Raw genomic sequence first — 25,735 nt, 5'->3', positions numbered from 1 at the left:
ACAGCTTGCACCCGGAAAGTAGTGCAATATAACTACTGGAATACAACTGAATGTAATTTTTCAGGATTTTTACCAACATTTCATAGTTGGTCCTATCATACATCCGAGTTATGTATTTGTCCTCACCCCCCAAAAGCATAGATTGATCAATAAAGACACCTTTATGTAAAATGACATATAAGCCTAATTTAATGTATTTGTACTATTTCACGCAAATGTATATTAATGTATGTATGTTGATGTGTTCATTTAGCCTGTTGCACAAGCATATCAGACTCCTAGGATGTCTCTGATTGATGGAAGGGTACAATAACCAATGAGATTTGGGACCTCCCCTGATGTTTCTGAAGCTGCTGAGGGAGCTTTATGAACCTGAGCCGCGGTGCACCGGTATATGGCCCGTGATGTGAGCGGCCAAAAGCGGTGAGGGAGGAGCGCCCTTCTCAAATGCAACAGTAATCTGCACCGCTCGGTTAGGTTGTCAACAAGGCAGCATGGTACATCTTCCAGAAACATACAATATATATTTTCTGTGAAATATATGGTAGAATGTTCAAACTAGTTTTCATTGGGAAGGCAGATAAAGCATTTTTTTTAAAGCAATCATTTTTGAATGTGAAAACACAGATTCCTACTCATTACTCAACATGCCTAATATAGCCTAGGCTACATTACTTTTGTTTTGAGCCGATTTCTCGAGTGGACTTTGAACTGGGCACCTGGCTCACACCCAGGAGGCAGCCCGGTTCCAAAACGAATGCTATCATTTTTCAAACCGTTGATAACCCAGGCCAGATAATCGAATCCCCCCATTGTCAACACAAATATGGAAAATGGCCGCGTGCATCTCCGCTACTTCAAAACAAGCTATTCTCTATTAACAATACAATTAAACTATTTTAAATAATTTTTAGAAACGCCACTGAACAGGGGGACATTTGAATATGAGTTTTAGCAAGTAGTTTTTCCCTCCGTGATGATCAATAGTCGAAAGATGGCAAGACTTTCAATAGTTTCTTTGAGGAAACTTTTTGTTTTCTTCCTCTGCCTATCAGCTGTACTTTTCCTTCTGATTACTCTGCAGGTATTTATCGTTACAGTGACATGAACGAAAAGTATCGAGGTCGAACAGAAACACTGTCAGTTGTACACGACAGTAGTGACCTTTTCACGCCAATGGTTTCCACCGTTGTGAAATGTATCCATTTTTCTCCAGAGCTCTAGGAGTGCTTACGTTGTGTCTTCAAGAACGTGGCACTATATATAATAACAAACGCTTTGCACGCACACATTTGCATATAGAGAGTTGTGTTGATTAATATCTTTTGTTTGCAGGCAGAAACGCAATATATTCCATCCCCAATCTCTGTTCCTAGGTCTGTTTGGTCTATCTGACTAATACTGGGATGAAAACTAGAATCTCTTTCACCTCTGGTATTTCCTTATCTTTTCCCACCTGGTTAACCATCTCAATCCCATATCAGTAACTGGTATGTTCCAGAATGCATGGAATTAGATTATTTTAAACTCATTAATTTAGCTTACATGCATTATTGTATGTATTATCATCATGCTTTTGTGGGGTTTTACTGTCAGGCTGCATGTGTGTGTTTATGCTGAGGTTCATATTATTGCATGCATTGCACATCTCCATGAAAATGACCACAACCGGAATCGTTCAAAATCCATCCATATACTTCCTGAACAGTGTGGTGTCAAAAAGGTGGTCTACATTTCCCAAAAGATACTATATATATTTTCTGTCTTTGCATAGGTGGTGGTGGAGCTTGGTCAGTTTGAAAGGACAGTACACATCCTCCCTCCAAGGGACCTACACGAGTCAGGCTGGAGACATCGTTTACATGGCAGCGGACTGTTGGCCAGTGAGAGAACCTCCCCTGGGGGTCCAGAGGGCCAGTACCCTTACATTGTATGGTGGTCCCCACTAACAGGAGAGATTGGCCGACTAGGAGAGTGTGGGACAAACAAGTGCTTCTTCACCATCAACAGGACCCTCTACTCTCACCCATCTACACAGGCATTCCTTTTCTATGGTGAGACTTTTATTTTTTATTCATTTGTTGAAACTAAAGGAACATCTGAAAATGAGAAAATGTACAATGTATGGGCCTGTATAGTTCCTGAAGTTAAGTGTAAATCATTATCTTAACTTGGTATGGTGTTTGATATAGATTAATTGTTTGTTTTCATGATACTTAGCCTAGTTGACAAGAGGCTTGAAGGAGGACAAGATGTAGTACATTGTTACAGTCAAGTGAAAACTGATTAGGCCATCTTTGTTGTGGTGTAATCATCTACATGGATGGTTTGTTATACCATTAGCATCCTCTGATTCTTCAATTGATGTCATACGGGACGGTCAGGATGGAAACAGGTTTTTTGATTTGAGTAAACATAATCAAATGTACACTAGAGGGAGCCATTGTTGTGTGGGTCCAAGCTGAAGAGAAGGCCCTGGTATTGCAGCTGTAAGTAACTCTGTTGGTTCAACTGTTTCCAAGTAAATAGTTTACCCTAGAGCACCTTATTGTGAAACAGTGATTGGTGATAGATAATAGTTGCATATCCTTTAGGCCTGCCTTATGTGTATAGCATTAAAAACTCTTGATGGAATTGCAATGCAGTTTAATGTATGTTCAGAATCACATTTGGTTCTTACCTCTTACCTTGGTTCTAACCATCATTTTCTTAGAGTGAACTATAGAGTTATATGTATCCATTTGCATTGTGTACATCCATATGCTTATTATTGCAGTAATATTAACCTTCTCATTGAGGATTTCCGATATACAGTACCAATCAAAAGTTTGAACACACCTACTCATTCAAGGGTTTTTCTTTTTTGTACTATTTTCTACAGTGGTGAATAATAGTGAAGACATCAAAGCTATGAAATAACACATATAGAATCATGTAGTAACCAAAAAAGTGTTAAACAAATCGAAATATATTTTATATTTGAGATCTTTTAAAGTTGCCACCCTTTGACTTGATGACAGCTTTGCACACTCTTGTCATTCTCTCAACCAGCTTCATGACGAATGCTTTTCCAACAGTCTTGAGAGACTTGTTGACTGCTTTTCCTTCACTCTGCGGTCCAACTCATCCCAAACCATCTCAATTGGGTTTGCGGTCGGGTGATTGTGGAGGCCAGGTCATCTGATGCTGTACTCCATCACTCTCCTTCTTGGTCAAATAGCCTTTACACAGCCTGGAGGTGTGGTTTGGGTCATTGTCCTGTTGAAAAACAAATTATTGTCCCACTAAGTGCAAACCAGATGGGATGGCGTTCGCTACATAATTCTGTGGTAGCCATGCTGGTTAAGTGTGCCTTGAATTCTAAATAAATCACAGACAGTGTCACCAGCAAGGCACCATCACACCACCTCCTCCATGCTTCATGGTGGGAACCACACATACAGCGATAATCTGTTAATCTACTCTGCGTCTCACAAAGACATGGCGGTTGGAACCAAAAATCTCCAATTTGGATTTATCAGAGCAAAGGACAGATTTCCACAGGTATAATGTCCATTGCTCGTGTTTCTTGGCCCAAGCAAGTATCTTCTTATTGTTGTCCTTTAGTAGTGGTTTGTTTGCAGCAATTCGACCATGGCCAGTCTCCTATAAACAGTTCATGTTGAGATGTGTCTGTTACTTATTTGGGCTGCAATTTCTGAGGTACAGTTAACTCCAATGAATTTATCAAATAAAATGTTATTTGTCACATGATTCGAATATTACAGGTGTAAACCTTACTGTGAAATGCTTACTTATAAGCCCTTAACCAACAATGCAGTTCAAGAAATAGACTTAAAAATATGAAATATATAATCAATAATAATAAAATATTTACTAAATAAACTAAAGTAAAAAATATCTCATCAATCAAAAAGTAACACAATACATTTACATAACAGTAACGAGGCTCTATACAGGTGTACCGGTACTGAGTCAATATGCAGGGGTACAAGTTGGTCAAGGTCATTTGTAACGTGACTATGCATAGATAATAAACAGCGAGTAGCAGCAGTGTCAAAACAAAGGGGTGTCAATGTAAATAGTCCCGGTGGCCATTTGATTAGTTTAGTGGTTCAGCAGTCTTATGGCTTGGGGATAGAAGCTGTTTAGGAGCCTTTTGGTCCAAGACTTGGCACTCTGGTACCGCTTGCTGTGTGGTAGCAGAGAGAACAGTCTATGACTTGGGTGAATGGAGTTTTGGAATAATATGTAGGCCTTCCTCTGACACCGCCTAGTATATAGGTCCTGGATGTCAGGAAGCTTGGCCCCAGTGATGTGGGGCGGCAGGGTAGCCTAGTGGTTAGAGCATTGGACTAGTAACCGGAAGGTTGCAAGTTCAAACCCCCGAGCTGACAAGGTACAAATCTGTCGTTCTGCCCCTGAATGTTAACCCACTGGTCCTAGGCCGTCATTGAAAATAAGAATTTGTTCTTAACTGACTTGCCTAGTTAAATAAAGGTAAAATAAAAAATAAATGTACTGAGCCGTACGCACTACCCTCTGTTGCGCCATTTGATTAGTTTAGTTGTTCAGCAGTTGCCATACCTGGTGATGCAACCGATGGTGCAACTTTTTGAGGATCTGGGGACCCATCCCAAATCTTTTCAGTCTCCTGAGGGGGAAAAGGTTGTTGTCCTGGCACCACACTGTCAGGTCTCTGACCTCTTCCCTATAGGCGGTCTCATCGTTGTCGGTGATTAGGCCTACCACTTTTGTGTCATCAGCGAACTGGTGTTGGAGTCGTGCTTGGCCATGCAGTCATGGGTGAACAGGGAGTACAGGAGGGGACTAAGCACGCACCCCTGAGGTGCCCAAGTGTTGAGGATCAGCATGGCAGATGTGTTGTTGTTTACCCTTACCACCTAGGGGTGGCACATCAGGAAGTCCAGGATCCAGTTGCAGAGGGAGGTGTTTAGTCCCAGAGTCATTAGCTTAGTGATGATCTTGGTGGGCACAATGGTGTTGAATGCTGAGCTGTAGTCAATGAATAGCATTCTCACATAGGTGTTCCTTTTGTCCAGGTGGGAAAAGGCAGTGTGGAGTGCAATTGAGATTGGGTCATCTGTGTATCTGTTGGGGCGGTATGCGAATTGGAGTGCGTCTAGGGTTTCTGGCATGATGGATGTGAGCCATGACCAGCCTTTCAAAGCACTTCATGGCTACCGACGTAATCATTTAGGCAGGTTACCTTCGCTTTTTTGGGCATAGGAACTATGGTGGTCTGTTTGACACAGGGAGAGGTTGAACATGTCAGTGAAGGTACTTGCCAGTTGGTCTGCGCATGCTCGGAGTACACATCCTGGTAATCCGTCTGGCCCCGCAGCTTTGTAAATGTTGACCTGACCTGTTTAAAGGTCTTGCTCACATCAGCTATGGAGAGCGTGATCACACATAAAAGGCATTTAGCTCGTCTGGTAGGCTCGCATCACTGGGCAGCTCGCCGTCTGGGTTTCCCTTCGTAGTCCGTAATAGTTTGCAAGCCCTGCCACATCCGACGAGCATCAGAGCCGGTGTAGTAGGGTTTAATCTTAGTCCTGTGTTGACCTTTTGCCCGTTTGATGGTTCGTCTGAGGGCGTAGTGGGATTTCTTATAAGCGTCCGAATAAGTGTCCCATTCCTTGAAAGCGGCAGCTCTAGCCTTTAGCTCGGTACGAACGTTGCCTGTAATCTATAGCTTTTGGTTGGGAAATGTCGTCAATGCACTTATTGATAAAGCCGGTGACTGAGGTGGTATACTCCTCAATGCCATTGGATGAATCCCTGAACATATTCCTGTCTGTGCTCGCCAAACAGTCCTGTAGTGTATCATCCGCTTCATCTGACCACTTCCTTATTGAGTGAGTCACTGGTACTTCCTTCTTGTCAGCAGGAATCAGGAGAATCGAATTATGGTCAGATTTGCCAAATGGAGGGCGAGGGAGAGCTTTGTATGCGTCTCTGTGTGTGGAGTAAAGGTGGTCTAGAGTTTTGTCCTCTGGTTGCACATGTGACATGCTGGTAGAAATTAGGTAAAACTGATTTGTTTGCCTGCATTAAAGTCCCCGGCCACTATGAGTGTTGCCTCTGGATGTGCATTCTATTGTTTGCTTATGGCCTTATACAGCTCATTGAGTGTGGTCTTAGCGCCAGCATCGGTTTGTGGTGGTAAATAGATGGCTATGAATAATATAGATATTGTGGTCTACAGCTTATCATGAGGTACTCTACCTCAGGCAACTAGTACCTTGAGACTTCCTTAATGTTAGACATCACGCACAAGCTGTTGTTGACAAATAGACACATCTTATCAGACGTAGCTGCTCCGTCCTGCCGAAACACGGAGAAGCCAGACAGCTCTGTATTATCCGCATTGTCGTTCAGCAAAGTCTCTGTGAAACATAAGGTATTACAGTTTTAATGTCCCCTTAGTCTTAATTGTAGATCATCCAGTTTGTTTTCCAATGATTGTACGTTGGCTAATAATTAACTCGCCAACAAATTATCACAAGGCACCCAGACCTCCACCCTCTGTATTTCCATCTTCACGCAAATTACGGAGATTTGGGCTTGGTCTCTGGGGAATTTTATTTAAAAACTAAAATATTTAACCTTTATTTATTAACTAGGCAAGTCAGTTAAGAACAAATTCTTATTTACAATGACAGCCTACCAAAAGTCAAAAGGCCTTTTTATCCCAGGAAAATTAAAAAAATAATAATAATAATATATATATATATAAATATATATATAAATATAGGACAAAACACACACTTCATTAATTCACTGCCTAGAAGGCCAGCATCCCGGAGTCGCTTATTCACTGTTGACCTTGAGACGGGTGTTTTGCAGGCACTATTTAATAAAGCTGCCAGTTGAGGGCTTGTGAGGCATCTGTTTCTCAAACTAGACACTCTAATGTACTTGTCCTCTTACTCAGTTGGACACCGGGGCCCCCCACTCCTCTTTCTATTCTGGTTAGAGCCAGTTTGCGCTGTTCTGTGAAGGGAGTGTTGTACCAGATCTTCAGTTTCTTGGCAATTTCTCGCATGGCATAGCATTCATTTCTCAGAACAAGAATAGACTGACGAGTTTCAGAAGAAAGTTATTTGTTTCTGGCCATTTTGAGCCTGTAAATGAACCCACAAATGCTGATGCTCCAGATACTCAACTAGTCTAAAGAAGGCCAGTTTTATTGCTTCTTTAATCAGAACAACAGTTTTCAGCTGTGCTAACATAACTGCAAAATGATAAACTTTGAATAGCTAACACAACGTGCCATTGGAACACAGGAGTGATGGTTGCTGATAATGGGCCTATGTAGATATTCCATTTAAAAAATCAGTAGTTTCCAGCTGCAATAGTCATTTACAACATTAACAATGTCTACACTGTATTTCTGATTAATTTGATGTTATTTTAATGGACAAAAAAAGTTGCTTTTCTTTCAACACAAGTGACCCAAAACTTTTGAATGGTTGTGTATATCTTATTATTACTGTAATATTAACCTTCTCATTGAGGATTTCCTATATATATATAATTATTACTGTAATATTAACCTTCTCATTGAGGATTTCCTATATTTATCTTATTAGAGTAATATTAACCTTCTCATTGAGGATTCCATATATATATATTATTACTGTAATATTAACCTTCTCATTGAGGATTTCCTATATATATATTATTACTGTAATATTAACCTTCTCATTGAGGATTTCCTATATACACTGCTCAAAAAAATAAAGGGAACACTTAAACAACACAATGTAACTCCAAGTCAATCACACTTCTGTGAAATCAAACTGTCCACTTAGGAAGCAACACTGATTGACAATAAATTTCACATGCTGTTATAGGCAATTAGCAAGACACCCCCAATAAAGGAGTGGTTCTGCAGGTGGGGACCACAGACCACTTCTCAGTTCCTATGCTTCCTGGCTGATGTTTTGGTCACTTTTGAATGCTGGCGGTGCTTTCACTCTAGTAGTAGCATGAGACGGAGTCTACAACCCACACAAGTGGCTCAGGTAGTGCAGCTCATCCAGGATGGTACATCAATGCGAGCTGTGGCAAGAAGGTTTGCTGTGTCTTTCAGCGTAGTGTCCAGAGCATGGAGGCGCTACCAGGAGACTGGCCAGTACATCAGGAGACGTGGAGGAGGCCGTAGGAGGGCAACAACCCAGCAGCAGGACCGCTACATCCGCCTTTGTGCATGGAGGTGCAGGAGGAGCACTGCCAGAGCCCTGCCAGAGCCCTGCAAAATGACCTCCAGCAGGCCACAAATGTGCATGTGTCTGCTCAAACGGTCAGAAACAGGCTCCATGAGGGTGGTATGAGGGCCCGACGTCCACAGGTGGGAGTTGTGCTTACAGCCCAACACTGTGCAGGACGTTTGGCATTTGTCAGAGAACACCAAGATTGGCAAATTCACCACTGGCGCCCTGTGCTCTTCACAGATGAAAGCAGGTTCACACTGAGCACATGTGACAGTCTGGAGACGTCGTGGAGAACGTTCTGCTGCCTCCACGTCCTCCAGCATGACCGGTTTGGCGGTGGGTCAGTCATGGTGTGGTGTGGCATTTCTTTGGGGGGGCGCACAGCCCTCCATGTGGCGAGGTAGCCTGACTGCCATTAGGTACCGAGATGAGATCCTCAGACCTGACCCCGTTACCTGTATTAATGGCACCTGTTTGAACTTGTTATCAGTATAAAAGACACCTGTCCACAACCTCAAACAGTCACACTGCTTAAGCCAGTACATGTCCAGGCCCGTCTGAAGTTTGCTAGAGAGAATTTGAATGATCCAGAAGAAGATTGGGAGAATGTCATATGGTCAGATGAAACCAAATTATAACTTTTTGGTAAAAACTCAACTCGTTGTGTTTGGAGGACAAAAAATGCTGAGTTGCATCCAAAGAACACCATACCTACTGTGAAGCATGGGGGTGGAAACAGCTTTGGGGCTGTTTTTCTGCAAAGGGACCAGGACGACTGATCCGTGTAAAGGAAAGAATGAATGGGGCCATGTATCGTGAGATTTTGAGTGAAAACCTCCTATCATCAGCAAGGGCATTGAAGATGAAACGTGGCTGGGTCTTTCAGCATGACAATGATCCCAAACACACCGCCCGGGCAACGAAGGAGTGGCTTCGTAAGAAGCATTTCAAGGTCCTGGAGTGGCCTAGCCAGTCTCCAGATCTCAACCCCATAGAAAATCTTTGGAGGGAGTTGAAAGTCCGTGTTGCCCAGCAACAGCCCCAAAACATCACTGCTCTAGAGGAGATCTGCATGGAGGAATGGGCCAAAATACCAGCAACAGTGTGATAAAACCTTGTGAAGACTTACAGAAAACGTTTGACCTCTGGCATTGCCAACAAAGGGTATATAACAAAGTATTGAGATAAACTTTTGTTATTGACCAAATACTTATTTTCCACCATAATTTGCAAATAAATTAATAAAAAATCCTACAATGTGATTTTCTGTATTTCTTTTTCTCATTTTGTCTGTCATAGTTGGTGTACCTATGATGAAAATTACAGGCCTCTCTCATCTTTTTAAGTGGGAGAACTTGCACAATTGGTTGCTCACTGTATGTCTTATGAGAGTATATTAACAGCTGCTCCTTAACAGCTTCTACCCCCAAGCCATTAGACTGCTGAACAATTCATCAAATGGCCACCCAGACTATTTACTACTTATCCCCCCCCCCACCTACATTCATAGTCACCTTACCCTTACCCCTACCCCCTGTATATAGCCTTATTTCATTTTTTACTTTAGTTTATTTAGTAAATATTTTCTTACTCTATTTCGTGAACTGTATTATTGGTTAAGGGCTTGTAAGTAAGCATTTCACGGTAAGGTCTGTGACGAATAGAATTTGATTTGATAATAACCTTCTCATTGAGGATTTCCTATATATATCGACAGCCTAGAAGAGGACAGAAGTGCACCCGATTTAAGAAGATATCCGAGACACATTGATTTGAACATTTCTGATGACAACAAAATACCTGGCATCTCCTATTATAAACACTGCAAGGCAGAAAGACATACAACTGTTACTTCATCATTGTTCAGATCCCAGAGTAATATCTGTGTCATCTCAGACAAGATGAGTAAAAGGAAGAATATAAAACATATTTTATGTTAATCTACTCTACGTATTACTTATGTAATAAGCAAAATGGTCAGCATTGCATTCGATGTGCTGACCTTTCACATTCAAGACATATAAACTCTATACTAATGTCTCCCCTTTCCAACCTTCTTGAATCAAACCAGGCACCGATTTCAACATCGAGAGTCTTCCTCTGCCGAGGAGAGAGCACCACCAGTGGGCCTTGTTTCACGAGGAGTCGCCCAAAAACAACTACAAGCTCTTCCACGAGCCCGTCATCACCCTCTTTAACCACACGGCCACCTTCAGCCAGTACTCCCAGCTGCCCCTCACCTCCCAGCACCTGGAGAACCTGGAGGTCCTGACCTCCCAGACCTACCTGGTGTCCCTCAACCAGAAGAACGAGCTGAGGAAAACACTAGCCCCGGTGGTGTACGTCCAGTCAGACTGCGACCCTCCGTCGGACCGGGATGCCTATGTGAGTGAGTTAATGAAGCACATCAGGGTTGATTCCTATGGACAATGCCTCCACAACAAAGACCTGCCTTCCCATCTGAGGGACTCGATTGCCATGGAGGAGCAGGCCTTCTACCAGATCCTGGCCCAGTACAAATTCATTCTGGCCTTTGAGAACGCCGTCTGTGACGACTACATCACCGAGAAACTATGGAGGCCTCTCAAGCTTGGGGTGGTTCCTGTGTATTATGGTGCTCCCAATGTTCGGCAATGGCTGCCGAGCAACAGTAGTGCGGTGGTAGTCAACCCAGACGAGCCCCCTGAAAAACTGGCTCTGTATCTGAAGAGACTAGATGAGGACGACGAGGAGTATGCCACTTATCTGGAGTGGAAGTTGAAGCGTGAAGTCTCCAACCTGGAGTTGGTAAAGGAGCTGAAGGAACGCCCATGGGGTGTCCAGGATCTGACACAGGAGAACTACATAGATGTGTTTGAGTGCATGGTGTGCAGCAGGGTGTGGGAGAACATCGACAGACAGAAAAAGGTAACAAGAACTGAACTGTTTTATTTGTGACATCTAATGATAAGGTTGCTAATTCCTTTTGACTACAATTTACTTGGTGTGTCAATGGTTATGACAATACGATTAGTTTGACTGTAAATTGTTGATTATACAGAATCTTAATTTGGATCCCCATTAGCTGACTCCATCATGACAGCTAGTTATCCGATGGTCCATACACACAATAAAAAATACATTCGGCTTTAAATTATAAACATTACAAGACTGTAACACAATATTGTGTTAATAATAATAATATTCAAGCTAGTATGAAATAGACCTGCACCAGTATTGTGTTTTTCTAGTGTGCCAATATAGTAACATTTCTGCTTCCCAAACAGGGCCTTGTTCCTAAAACCTGGCAAGCAGAGGGAAACCACCTAAAGTGTCCACTTCCGAGGGTATTTGACTTTGCTTCAGGCCCTAGAAAGCGGACATCTTTGCGAGGGATTTGGACGGCCAGTTACGAGCAGTCAAAGAAAGAGGCTAGGGCATTGCGTCACTTGGCTGAGAGGAACAAGAATTTCACTGTGGAGCAGTACTGGAAGGAAGTATTCACTGACTAAATCCCTACTAATACTAAAACACTATAATTCACATAGAAAAGACCCTTGTTGTGATACAGTATCATTTTTCTATGGCCACCCTGTGCTTTGGTGGTGGTGTGTCCAAGTTCAGAAGCACTATGAAAATGACAATGGTCCACATATGATGACTAATGGTTGAACATGACAATCACACAATAACCTTTGATCAATATATTTCATATCTTTAATATTTCAAAAAGTTGCTGTATAGCTATTGAAATCAACCATAGTTTTGACGACCAAAAAATAAAAAAATGTGATTGATTCTAAAAGTGAGAGAATGTCTGGTCTTTCTAACGAAACCTTCCTTAATCTTCCTTAAACCAAATTCCTTCAGGAGTCTACACGTCTGTCACGTTCAGGAATTACCATACAGCTTTTATCTTGTTTTTACGTTAACTTTGCATTGCATTTAAAAAAAATATATATATATATATTTTCACCCCAATTTCGTGGTATCCAATTGTTGTAGTAGCTACTATCTTGTCTCATCGCTAATATTCCCATACGGGCTCGGGAGAGACGAAGGTTGAAAGTCATGCATCCTCCGATACACAACCCAACCAGCCGTACTGAAATCAAATCAAATCAAATCAAATCAAATTTTATTTGTCACATACACATGGTTAGCAGATGTTAATGCGAGTGTAGCGAAATGCTTGTGCTTCTAGTTCCGACAATGCAGTAATAAAAAGCAAGTAATCTAACTAACAATTCCAAAAAAAACTACTGTCTTATACACAGTGTAAGGGGATAAAGAATATGTACATAAGGATATATGAATGAGTGATGGTACAGAGCAGCATAGGCAAGATACAGTAGATGATATCGAGTACAGTATATACATATGAGATAAGTATGTAAACCAAGTGGCATAGTTAAAGTGGCTAGTGATACATGTATTACATAAGGATGCAGTCGATGATATAGAGTACAGTATCAACGTATGCATATGAGATGAACAATGTAGGGTAAGTAACATTATATAAGGTAGCATTGTTTAAAGTGGCTAGTGATATATTTACATAATTTCCCATCAATTCCCATGATTAAAGTGGCTGGAGTAGAGTCAGTGTCATTGACAGTGTGTTGGCAGTAGCCACTCAATGTTAGTGGTGGCTGTTTAACAGTCTGATGGCCTTGAGATAGAAGCTGTTTTTCAGTCTCTCGGTCCCAGCTTTGATGCACCTGTACTGACCTCGCCTTCTGGATGACAGCGGGGTGAACAGGCAGTGGCTCGGGTGGTTGATGTCCTTGATGATCTTTATGGCCTTCCTGTAGCATCGGGTGGTGTAGGTGTCCTGGAGGGCAGGTAGTTTGCCCCCGGTGATGCGTTGTGCAGACCTCACTACCCTCTGGAGAGCCTTACGGTTGAGGGCAGTGCAGTTGCCATACCAGGCGGTGATACAGCCCGCCAGGATGCTCTCGATTGTGCATCTGTAGAAGTTTGTGAGTGCTTTTGGTGACAAGCCGAATTTCTTCAGCCTCCTGAGGTTGAAGAGGCGCTGCTGCGCCTTCCTCACGATGCTGTCTGTGTGAGTGGACCAATTCAGTTTGTCTGTGATGTGTATGCCGAGGAACTTAAAACTTGCTACCCTCTCCACTACTGTTCCATCGATGTGGATAGGGGGTGTTCCCTCTGCTGTTTCCTGAAGTCCACAATCATCTCCTTAGTTTTGTTGACGTTGAGTGTGAGGTTGTTTTCCTGACACCACACTCCGAGGGCCCTCACCTCCTCCCTGTAGGCCGTCTCGTCGTTGTTGGTAATCAAGCCTACCACTGTTGTATCGTCCGCAAACTTGATGATTGAGTTGGAGGCGTGCATGGCCACGCAGTCGTGGGTGAACAGGGAGTACAGGAGAGGGCTCAGAACGCACCCTTGTGGGGCCCCAGTGTTGAGGATCAGCGGGGAGGAGATGTTGTTGCCTACCCTCACCACCTGGGGGCGGCCCGTCAGGAAGTCCAGTACCCAGTTGCACAGGGCGGGGTCGAGACCCAGGGTCTCGAGCTTGATGACGAGCTTGGAGGGTACTATGGTGTTGAATGCCGAGCTGTAGTCGATGAACAGCATTCTCACATAGGTATTCCTCTTGTCCAGATGGGTTAGGGCAGTGTGCAGTGTGGTTGAGATTGCATCGTCTGTGGACCTATTTGGGCGGTAAGCAAATTGGAGTGGGTCAAGGGTGTCAGGTAGGGTGGAGGTGATATGGTCCTTGACTAGTCTCTCAAAGCACTTCATGATGACGGATGTGAGTGCTACGGGCGGTAGTCGTTTAGCTCAGTTACCTTAGCTTTCTTGGGAACAGGAACAATGGTGGCCCTCTTGAAGCATGTGGGAACAGCAGACTGGTATAGGGATTGATTGAATATGTCCGTAAACACACCGGCCAGCTGGTCTGCGCATGCTCTGAGGGCGCGGCTGGGGATGGCGTCTGGGCCTGCAGCCTTGCGAGGGTTAACACGTTTAAATGTCTTACTCACTTCGGCTGCAGTGAAGGAGAGACCGCATGTTTCCGTTGCAGGCCGTGTCAGTGGCACTGTATTGTCCTCAAAGCGGGCAAAAAGTTATTTAGTCTGCCTGGGAGCAAGACATCCTGGTCCGTGACTGGGCTGGGTTTCTTCCTGTAGTCCGTGATTGACTGTAGACCCTGCCACATACCTCTTGTGTCTGAGCCGTTGAATTGAGATTCTACTTTGTCTCTGTACTGGCGCTTAGCTTGTTTGATAGCCTTGCGGAGGGAATAGCTGCACTGTTTGTATTCAGTCAAGTTACCAGACACCTTGCCCTGATTAAAAGCAGTGGTTCGTGCCTTCAGTTTCACACGAATGCTGCCATCAATCCAAGGTTTCTGGTTAGGGAATGTTTTAATCGTTGCTATGGGAACGACATCTTCAACGCACGTTCTAATGAACTCGCACACCGTATCAGCGTATTCGTCAATGTTGTTGTCTGACGCAATACGAAACATCTCCCAGTCCACGTGATGGAAGCAGTCTTGGAGTGTGGAGTCAGCTTGGTCAGACCAGCGTTGGACAGACCTCAGCGTGGGAGCTTCTTGTTTTAGTTTCTGTCTGTAGGCAGGGATCAACAAAATGGAGTCGTGGTCAGCTTTTCCGAAAGGGGGCGGGGCAGGGCCTTATATGCGTCGCGGAAGTTAGAGTAACAATGATCCAGGGTCTTTCCACCCCTGGTTGCGCAATCGATATGCTGATAAAATTTAGGGAGTCTTGTTTTCAGATTAGCCTTGTTAAAATCCCCAGCTACAATGAATGCAGCCTCCGGATAAATCGTTTCCAGTTTGCAGAGAGTTAAATAAAGTTCGTTCAGAGCCATCGATGTGTCTGCTTGGGGGGATATATACGGCTGTGATTATAATCGAAGAGAATTCTCTTGGTAGATAATGCGGTCTACATTTGATTGTGAGGAATTCTAAATCAGGTGAACAGAAGGATTTGAGTTCCTGTATGTTTCTTTCATCACACCATGTCACGTTGGCCATAAGACATACGCCCCCGCCCGTCTTCTTACCAGAAAGATGTTTGTTTCTGTCGGCGCGATGTGTGGAGAAACCCGCTGGCTGCACCGCTTCGGATTGCGTCTCTCCAGTTAGCCATGTTTCCGTGAAGCAAAGAACGTTACAGTCTCTGATGTCCCTCTGGAATGCTACCCTTGCTCGGATTTCATCAACCTTGTTGTCAAGAGACTGGACATTGGCAAGAAGAATGCTAGGGAGTGGTGCACGATGTGCCCGTCTCCGGAGTCTGACCAGAAGACCGCTTCGTTTCCCTCTTTTTCTGAGTCGTTTTTTTTTTTTTTGGTCGCTGCATGTGATCCACTCGGTTACACTGGTTGTAAGGCAGAACACAGGATCCGCATCGCGAAAAACATATTCTTGGTCGTACTGATGGTGAGTTGACGCTGATCTTATATTCAGTAGTTCTTCTCGGCTGTATGTAAAGAAACCTAAGATGACCTGGGGTACTAGTGTAAGAAATAACACGTAAAAAAACAAAAAACTGCATAGTTTCCTAGGAACGCGAAGCGAGGCGGCCATCTCTGTCGGCGCCGGAAGTACAAGGTACAAGTACAAGATCCTTGCGACATTGGGCCATGCATTATCATGCTGAAACATGAGGTGATGGAGGCAGATGAATGGCACGACAATGGGCCTCAGGATCTCTTCATGGTATCTCTGTGCATTCAAATTGCCATCGATAAAATGCAATTGTGTTTGTTGTCCGTAGCATTAGCAAGATGGCGCCGACTGATGGCGCCGATCATTTCTTACATTGTTAGCCCAGAAAATGTTAATACATACAGCCAAGATATCAGAGTGACGTCAACTTACCAACATTTCGACCAGGAATATGACCTTCCAGGACAATGGATCTAATCCCAGAGGCCGACCCAAAACAACGTCGCCACAGAAGAGGTAGATGGAGCAGCCTCCTGGTCTGACTTCATAGGCGTGCACACCACCCACCGCTTGCGATTATATTACTTGCCAATGTCCAGTCTCTAGACAACAAGGTAGACATAATTAGGGCAAGGATTGCTTTCCAGAGAGATCAGTGATTGTAAAATTCTCTGTTTCACGGAAACATGGCTCTCTCGGGATATGTTGTCGGAGTCGGTACAGCCACTGGGATTCTTCATGCGTCGCGCCCACAGAAATAAACAACTCTCTGGGAAGAATGACAGGGGTGATTGCTTCATGATTAACGACTCATGGTGTAATCGTAACAACATACAGGAACTCAAGTCCTTTTGTTCACCTGGCCTAGAATTCCCTACAATCAAATGACGACCATATTATCTCCCAAGAAAATTCTCGTTGGTGATTATCACAGCCGTGTATATCCCACCCTCAAGCCAATACCACGACTGCCCTCAAGGAACTTCACTGGACTCAATGCAAACTGGATGCCATATATACTGAGGATGCATTTATTGTAGCTGTGGAAATTTGAGAACAAGGCTACCTAAATTCTACCAGCATATTGATTGTAGCACTTGTGCTGGCAATACACTGGATCACTGCTACTCTTCCGTGATGCATACAAGGCCCTCCCCCGCCCTCCCTTCGGTAAATCCGACCACGACTCCATTTTGCCACTACTGTCCTATAGGCAGAAACTCAAACAGGATGTGCCCGTGACAAGAACTATTCAACTCTGGTTTGACGAATCGGCTTCAAGATTGTTTTGAACACGCGGACTGGGAAATGTTCCGGGCAGCCTCAGAGAATAACATTGAATTATACAATGATTCGGTGAGTGAGTTTATAAGGAAGTGCATTGGCGATAATGTGACTATTAACCTACCCTAACCAGAAACCATGGATAGATGGCGGCATTTGCGCGAAACACCGCATTTAACCATAGAAAGATGACTGGGAATATGACCAAATACAAACAGTAGTTATTCCCTCCGCAAGGTAATCAAATAAGCAAAATGTCGGTATCGGGACAAAGTGGAGTCACAATACAACGGCTCAGATACGAGACGTATGTGGCAGGGTCTACAGGCAATCACGGACTACAAAAAGAAAACCAGCCACGTCACGGACATCAATGTCTTGCTTCCGGACAAACTAAACACCTTCTTTGCCTGCTTTGAGGATAATACAGTGCCACAGACGCAGCCCGCTACCAAGGACTGCAGGCTCCCCCTCTCCTTCTCTGTGGCCGACGTGAGTAAGACATTTAAATGTGTTATCCCTTGCAAAGCTGCCGGCCCAGACGGCATCCCTAGCCGCGTCCTCAGAGCATATGCAGACCAGCTGGCTGGTGTGTTTACGCACATATTCATATCTCTCCCTATCCCAGTCTGCTGTCCCCACATGCTTCAAGATGGCCACCATTGTCCCTGTACCCAAGAAGGCAAAGATAACTGAACTAAATGACGATCGCCACGTTGCACTCACTTCTGTCATCATAAAGTGCTTCAAGGATCATATCACCTCCACCTTACCTGCCACCCTAGACCCAATTCAATTTGCATACCGCCCCAATACGGCCACAGACGATGCAATCGCCATCACACTGCACACTGCCCTATCCCATCTGGACATTAGGAATACCTATGTAAGAATGCTGTTCATTGACTACAGCTCAGCATTCAACACCATAGTACCCTCCAAGCTTATCATTAAGCTTGAGGCCCTGGGTCTCAACCCCACCTTGTGTAATTGTGTCCTGGACTTTCTGACGGGCCGCCCCCAGGTGATGAAGGTAGGAAACAACATCTCCACTTTGCTGATCCTCAACACTGGGGCCCCACAAGGGTGGGTGCTCAACCCCCTCCTGTACTCCCTGTTCACCCATGACTGCGTGGCCATGCACGCCTAAAACTCAATCATCAAGTTTGCAGACGACACAACAGTAGTGGGCTTGATTACCAACGCCGAGACAGTCTACAGGGAGGAGGTGATGGCACTCGGAGTGTGGTGTCAGGAAAACAACCTCTCATTCAATGTTAAAAAAACAAAGAAGATGATTGTGGACTTCAGGAAACAGCAGAGGGAGCACCCCCTATCCACATCAACGGGACAGCAGTGGAGAAGGTAGAAAGTTTTAAGTTCCCAGGCGTACACATCACTGACAAACTGAAAAGGTCCACCCACACAGACAGTATGGTGAAGAAGGTATAACAGCGCCTCTTCAACCTCAGGAGGCTGAAGAAATGTGGCTTGTTACCTAAAAACCTCACAAACTTTTACAGATCCACAATTGAGAGCATCCTGTCGGGCTGTGTCCACGCCTGGTACGGCAACTGCACCGATCTCAACCGCAAGGCTCTCCAGAGGGTGGTATGGTCTGCACAATGCATCACTGGGGGCAAACTACCTGCCCGCCAGGACACCAACAGCACCCGATGTGACAGGAAGGCCTTAAAGATCATCAAGAACAACAACCACCCGAGCCACTGCCTGTTCACCCCACTACATCCAGAAGGCGAGGTCAGTACAGTTGCATCAAAGCTGGGACCGAGAGACAGAAAAATAGCTTCTATCTCAAGGCCATCAAGACTGTTACACAGCCATCACTGACACAGAGCGGCTGCTGCCTACACACAGACTCGAAATCATTGGCCACTTTAATAAATGGATCACTAGTCACTTTAAAAATGCCACTTTAATAATGTAAATGTATCTTACATACTCATCTCATGTATATACTGTATTTTATACCATCTATTGGATCTTGCCTATGCCGCTCAGTCATCGCTCATCCATATATTTATATCTACATATTCTTATTCCATCCCTTTAGATTTGTGTGCATTAGGTAGTTGTGGAATTGTTAGATTACTTGTTAGATATTACTGCACTGTCGGAACTAGAAGCACAAGCATTTCGCTACACTCGCATTAACATCTCCTAACCATATGTATGTGACCAATAAAATCTGATTTATGCCTGCTCATGCCATACCCCCACCGCCACCATGGGGCACTCTGTTCACAACGTTGACATCAGCAAACCGCTCGCCCACACAACACCATACATGTGGACTGCGGTTGTAAGGCCGGTTGGAATGTACTGCCGAATTCTCTAAAACGACATTGGAGGCTGCTTATGATAGAGAAATCAACATTAAATTATCTGGCAACAGCTCTGTTGGACATTCCTGCAGTCAGCATACAATTTCCCTCAAAACTTGAGACATCTGTGGCATTGTGTTGTGTGACAAAACTGCACATTTTAGAGTGGCCTTTTATTGTCCCCAGCGCAAGGCGCACCTGTGTAATGATCGTGCCGTTACAGCAGCTTCTTGATATGCCACAACTGTCAGGTGGATGGATTATCTTGGCAAAGGAGAAATGCTCACTAACAGGGATGTAAACACATTTGTGCACAAAATTTGAGCGAAATAAGCTTTTTGTGCATATGGACAATTTCTGGAATCTTTTTTTTTTTCAGCTCATGAAACATGGGACCAACACTTTTTACATGTTGCGTTTATATTTTTGTAAAGTTTATTGAATTAGCAGAAAGTATACCTTATTATGTACAGCATAATGGAAGCAAAATGAACAATAACATTTTACAATATTACTATTACAGTAATTTCAAATCAATGGATAACTAAAACAAAGTAATTTATCGAATGATATGTACATCATTGTGTGAAATGGTAAATGCGTGTGTGTTTGTGTGCGTGCGTGAGTCTGTTTGTGTGTGCCTTTCTCTCCCTTGTCTAATGCAGCGTACTATTTTACCATAGATCCTTTTTCAACAGCAGTGCAGAGAGAGGACCTATGATCCTATTTCTCACAGATCCCTTTATTTTTACTGGAACACTTCTCATCATTCCACAACCCTGAACGATTCCAGATCTCCCCACAGTCCTGGTCTGTTCCATTGTTGCTGTTGGGCTGCCCTCTCTCCCAATTCGCTGTGGTCAGTGGTGTACCATCCACCCATTTCCAGGTCCCTTCAGTAACTGAGTCAGTAAGACCAATCCAGACATTATTTTTTGTTTGGTATAATCCATTGATAAATACCTGTTCCTCTTTGCTGTTTATGATCACCAGATCTGCTCCAAACTCTTGGCATTCTTCACTGCTCTGAGTCCAGGTTTTTTTCTCATTGGTGATGTAGTAACAGCTGAATTCAAACTCCCTCCAGCCTTCTGGACAGCGTCTCCCTTTAATCTTCTTGTTCAGGTTTTCTTTCTCCTTCTGTAGCTGGTCTCTCTCTTTAGTCAGGTTGTTGGAACTGGTCGATTGGTTTCTCTGGTAGACAGACAGGCTTATGATCCCAGCCAGTAGGAGAACACACAGCAGCCCCAGACACACTGCAGCAGCTCTGGAGGGTCTCTTCCACCTCTGGAAATATATTGCTCCTTCTCTTGGGCTTGCCCTGAAGGAACTTGAATTGGCATATGTATTTTCATCATTGTCCATCTTGACACACTTCTGCTCAAATACAGTTAACTTCAACTGTTACTTTAGCTCTTACTGTAAGTCTAGTTCTGAGTCATCCTCAGTAATAGTGAAGTAATAGTGAACAGGAAACAGGAAATGTACAGTTCCTCAGTGCATGAAAACGCATAATTTTCTTAGAAATGCTGTTGGGTAAATACAACCACTCTCAATTTCAAAGACTGAGTCCATGACGTCGACATGCTTGTTTTAATGTATATTTAAACAAAGTTGTTTATTTACTTTTTATCTTCCTCTTCAGTCATGATAGGGTTAAACATGATAGGGGTTAAACATGATAGGGTTAAACATGATAGGGGTTAAACATGATAGGGTTAAACATGATAGGGTTAAACATGATAGGGTTAAACATGATAGGGTTAAAACATGATAGGGTTAAACATGATAGGGTTAAACATGATAGGGTTAAACATGATAGGGGTTAACAGTTCTTCTAAACTCTTCAGTCATGATAGGGTTAAACATGACGGGTTAAACATGATAGGGGTTAAACATGATAGGGTTTAAACATGATAGGGTTAAACATGATAGGGTTAAACATGATAGGGTTTAAACATGATAGGGTTAAACATGATAGGGTTAAACATGATAGGGTTAAACATGATAGGGGTTAAACATGATAGGGTTAAACATGATAGGGTTAAACATGATAGGGTTAAACATGATAGGGGTTAACAGTTCTTCTAAACTCTTCAGTCATGATGGGGTTTAAACAGTAATACTAAACTCAAAGGGCCATGTTAGTCTAATGATTGTTGAACAGCAAGACTTTTGTTTCTTAATATGATGTACCACTGTGTCCTTTAGAGGGAGCTATAGGGCTTTTAATGAGAAACAGATGAGCATTATATCTTCAGATTCCATATTGGATTTTAAGCATGGATCCACATCGCTAGACTGTATTGTTTTACTACAATATGTACCTATTATCCTCATCATTAAACACATTGATTATACTTGCTTACCTGACGGACACCATCTCCTAGCCTCCCAGGCCTCGTAGGCCAATGTGCTCTTATGAGCAGATTTATATTGCTTTGTTTTGTATACGGAATTGTGAGGACATTGGGATGTCACGGTGGGGTATCCCAAAACCTTAGAATGCCCAAAGCATGTTGTTGAACCATTTCTTAGAGGTAAGCCTTTGAAGCACAGGACATTTTTAATACACCAACAAAGGCACTTAATGCTCATTGACTCTGCAGCCCTGAATGGCCACCGCTCTGCAGAGGGGAAAATATGTACAGTAGAGAGCAGTCTTCTGCTATGTTCTGTCTGATAGATTTATCCTCAGATTAGGTCAGTTTGCCATTCGCTCTCTGTGGTTTCATTTGTTCAGTTCTTGCTCCTCGTACCTGTGGAATTTGCAGCCATTTAACCTTAAGGGTTGGTTTCCCAGACATTGATTAAGACTAGTCCTGGACTAAAAATCACTTTGGAATTAAAATAGTATTTTGGTCTAGTACTAGTCCTAATCTGTGTTCGGGCAGCCCTCTTTAAGGACTGGTTTCCCACTTCTAGATTAAGACTAGTCCTGGACTCTCTCTCCAAAGTTGGAACACAAAATTTGGTTCCAGCAAAGTATGTAAGAATGATGCAACAGATTATCTGTTTTAGTGGGTCTTTTTCTTTTGTCGCTCGAAGAAACTGAAGTAATATTGCAATGCTGTTGATCAATATAATTTGTTATCAACTGACATCCTGTGTTCATTAAGTAGTTTCACAGTGCTGGTCAGGAAACCTGCTAGATAAAGTTAATACCTGAACCTTTCCACAATAATCTTGACTGCAGGATACATTTCAGCAGCAATGTCAGTTTTGAGTCTGATAAATGTAATTCTGGTATTTTCATAGAGTTTTATAACGTGTGCCTGAATAAAACCATGGAGAAGAGGATGAACAACATGTTTATCTTATTTCTATGTGATGTATTAATACTCTCTGAACCTCATGTTAACTCTATTCTCACCTGATTGGTCAGTCACATGCAAACCAAATAAACCTAAAATGAATATCTAAAATGGCTAGTTTAATGGCATTTTTGCGCTATGCATCAAATACCTCCAAGCTCGACTTCAAACCACTATTCCTGCAAAGGGTCTGGAACTTACTATAATACACTATATATACACAAGTATGTGGACACCTCTTCAAATTAGGGGACTGACTATTTCAGCCACACCCATTACTGAGAGGTGTATACAATCGAGCACACAGCCATGCAATCTCCATTGACAAACATTGGCAATAGAATGACCTTACTGAAGAGCTCAGTGACTTTCAACGTGGCACTGTCACAGGATGGCACCTTTCCAACAAGTCAGTTCATCAAATTTCTGTCCTGCTAGAGCTGCCCCGGGTCAACTGTAAGTGCTGTTATAGTGAAGTGGAAACGTCTAGGCGCAACAACGGCTCAGCCACGAAGTGGTAGTCCACACAAGCTCATAGAACAGGACCGCCGTTATCTGAAGCCCGTAGTGCGTAAAAATCATCTGTCCTCGGGTTGCAACACTCACTACGGAGTTCCAAACTGTCTCTGGAAACAGCGTCCGCACAAGAACTGTTTGTTGGGATCTTTGTGAAATGGGTTTCCATGGCCGAGCACACAAGCATAAGATCACCATGCGCAATGCCACATGTTTGTTGGAGTGGTGTACAGCTCACCGCCATTGGTTCGGGCTAGGCCCCTTAGTAACAGTGAAGGGAAATCTGAACACTACAGCATACAATGACATTCTAGATGATTCTGTGCTTCCAACGTTGTGGCAACAGTTTGGGAAACGGCCTTTCCTGTGACAGCATGACAATGCCCCTGTGCACAAAGTGATGTCCATACAGAAATGGTTTGTCAAGATCGGTGTGGAAGAACTTGACTGGCCTGCACAGACCCCTGACCTCAACCCCATTGACCACCTTTGGGATGAATTGGAACGCTGACTGCGAGCCAGGCCTAATCACCCAACATCAGTGCCTAACCTCACTAATGCTCTTGTGGCTGAATGGAAGCCAGTCCCTGCAGCAATGTTCCAACATCTAGTGGAAAGCCTTCCCAGAAGAGGGGAGGCTGTTATAGCAGCAAAGGGGGGACCAACTCCATATTGATGCCCATGATTTTTTGACGAGCAGGTGTCCACACTGTTTGGTCATGTAGTGTACATGTAGTATGCCGCGATTAGCATTGTCTCCGATTTGGATGACTTGTGATAATATTGGATGACTTGTGATAATACTTTTGGTCATGTAGTGTAAATTCAGAGGTGAAATAGGTCCGTTAGGACACTAGGCAGATAAAAAGGAAGTAAATTCCCCCTTCCCATTCTGCTGCTGTTGTGCAGTTTAGCATGTAAATCTTGGTGGGGCAAAAAATAAATATGTAGCAGCAAAGCCACTACTCAACACAACACTAAACAATACATTAACTGAACTTGAATGGTGACAAATGGTGTCCACAAACTGTTAGGACCTACGTAAAGCTGCCCCAACACCTTACCACTGCTACACCTGGCTATCAGTGGAGCCTTGTCTGGATGTGAAACAGTTCATTGAGCCTAATGTACTGCCTTTAAAAAGAAAGCATAGCTGATATGCTACGTTAACCAAAAGTGGTTTCTACTGACAATTGAGATGTACAAACTATGGCATAAGGGGATGCCGAGCGGATAACAGGCAATCTGTCATTTTGATTAAGACATTAATGAGCGAGCTAGGACGGACTTAGTCACTGTAACTATTTTCAGCACTTTTGAAATGTACAGCGACAGAATTCAGAACATGGGCTATTCTTCCTGTACAATATTTGATGATGACATTTCTCTAAAACGGGCTATAGGCTACATGTGCACCACCAAGTCAGAACAGTAGGCAAAATGATGAGGGGCTACTAACAGCTTACTACACAATATACACTTTGTATTACTTTCTTAGCTACAGTATACTTTTCCCCTGGCATTTTACATAATTTATTCAGCAGCATGCAAGACATTTTTGGACTCACCTTGCGCTGTGCTCAATTGAACAGGAAGGTGGTGCACCGATACGTTTTACTTGTAGTTTCTCTACATTTCTCTTCATATGAAGAGAAATGGCGGCAGGTTGCCTACTGGCTAAAGTGTTGGGCCAGTAACCGAAAGGTCGCTGGATCAAATCCCCTAGCTAACAAAGGAAAAATCTGCCGTTTTACTCCTGAACAAGGCAGTTCACTGTTCCCCAGTAGGCTATCATTTGTTCTTAACTGACTAGTTTAATAATTGTTGACTTGATTCATAATGATGACTGATTTTGAAAGTAAGAATTTGAAAGTATGTTATTTACATGATCTGTCCAATCAAATCAACTGTAGATAGAATGTGATTTGATGTAATTTTTGTCTGTGGCTAATGACCTTGAGCGTTCTTGGATGGGCACTTCTTTTTTTTTTTTTACTTTGATTATTGGATTTTCAATGCCAGCATTTACAAGATAATTGCACTTGTAAGTTATTTGGTAGTAACATAAAACACATCAAAGACAACAATACAGCAAAACAAAGAGTGAGACAGAAATATAACAAAAAAAACAAAGACTAAAAATATATATATTTTGAGACAGTTGTTACAGGTCAACTAGCACAGATAATTACAGTCCTAAACATCCGAGATGCTGTGAATACACATATCAGGTCTCTGCACAGGTCTCTGCACAGAATTTGTCTATAGACCCATTGGGTGTGTGTGTTCATTTCTTCCAACTTTATGCAATTCAAAACATGTTTAATCCAAACTGCATGAGACGGGGGTGCAGAGGATTTCCATCTCAGTAAAATTAATCGTCTCGTTAAACAAAGTGACGAAGGCAATTACATCCTTATTCATTTTGGTCAGTTGTAATGTGGGTAAGGAAACCCCAAATAATGCAAATAAAGGGTCTGGTTTGATCTGTGTTCCGCTTAATTCTTGGATGGGCACTTCTAATATAGCTCTATGGCATCACCCAGGGGGCTTGAATTTCTTTGCTCTGCCTGTAGATTTTGCGGTGACGTAGTGTCCCCATGAGTG

At 43.2% G+C, this 25,735-nt stretch overlaps 2 protein-coding genes across 2 annotated transcripts; one reads left to right on the top strand and one right to left on the bottom strand.

The window, feature by feature from the left end:
- The first annotated feature begins 819 nt into the window (after positions 1–819).
- Positions 820–12,024, top strand: fut10 (fucosyltransferase 10). The gene is made up of 4 exons (XM_024404646.1): positions 820–1,084; positions 1,775–2,054; positions 10,312–11,147; positions 11,507–12,024. The coding sequence occupies exons 1-4, from the start codon at positions 977–979 to the stop codon at positions 11,729–11,731; spliced, it is 1,449 nt and encodes a 482-aa protein (XP_024260414.1). The 5' UTR covers positions 820–976; the 3' UTR covers positions 11,732–12,024.
- Positions 12,025–19,710: 7,686 nt separating this feature from the next.
- On the bottom strand, positions 19,711–20,762 carry LOC112236038 (CD209 antigen-like protein A). The gene has a single exon (XM_024404607.2). The coding sequence runs from the start codon at positions 20,661–20,663 to the stop codon at positions 20,022–20,024; it is 642 nt and encodes a 213-aa protein (XP_024260375.2). The 5' UTR covers positions 20,664–20,762; the 3' UTR covers positions 19,711–20,021.
- Between the last annotated feature and the right edge of the window lie 4,973 nt (positions 20,763–25,735).

The sequence above is a fragment of the Oncorhynchus tshawytscha genome, linkage group LG20 (assembly GCF_018296145.1).
Source record: "Oncorhynchus tshawytscha isolate Ot180627B linkage group LG20, Otsh_v2.0, whole genome shotgun sequence".
NCBI lineage: Eukaryota > Metazoa > Chordata > Actinopteri > Salmoniformes > Salmonidae > Oncorhynchus > Oncorhynchus tshawytscha.
This window is presented reverse-complemented; position numbering and strand designations above follow the sequence as displayed.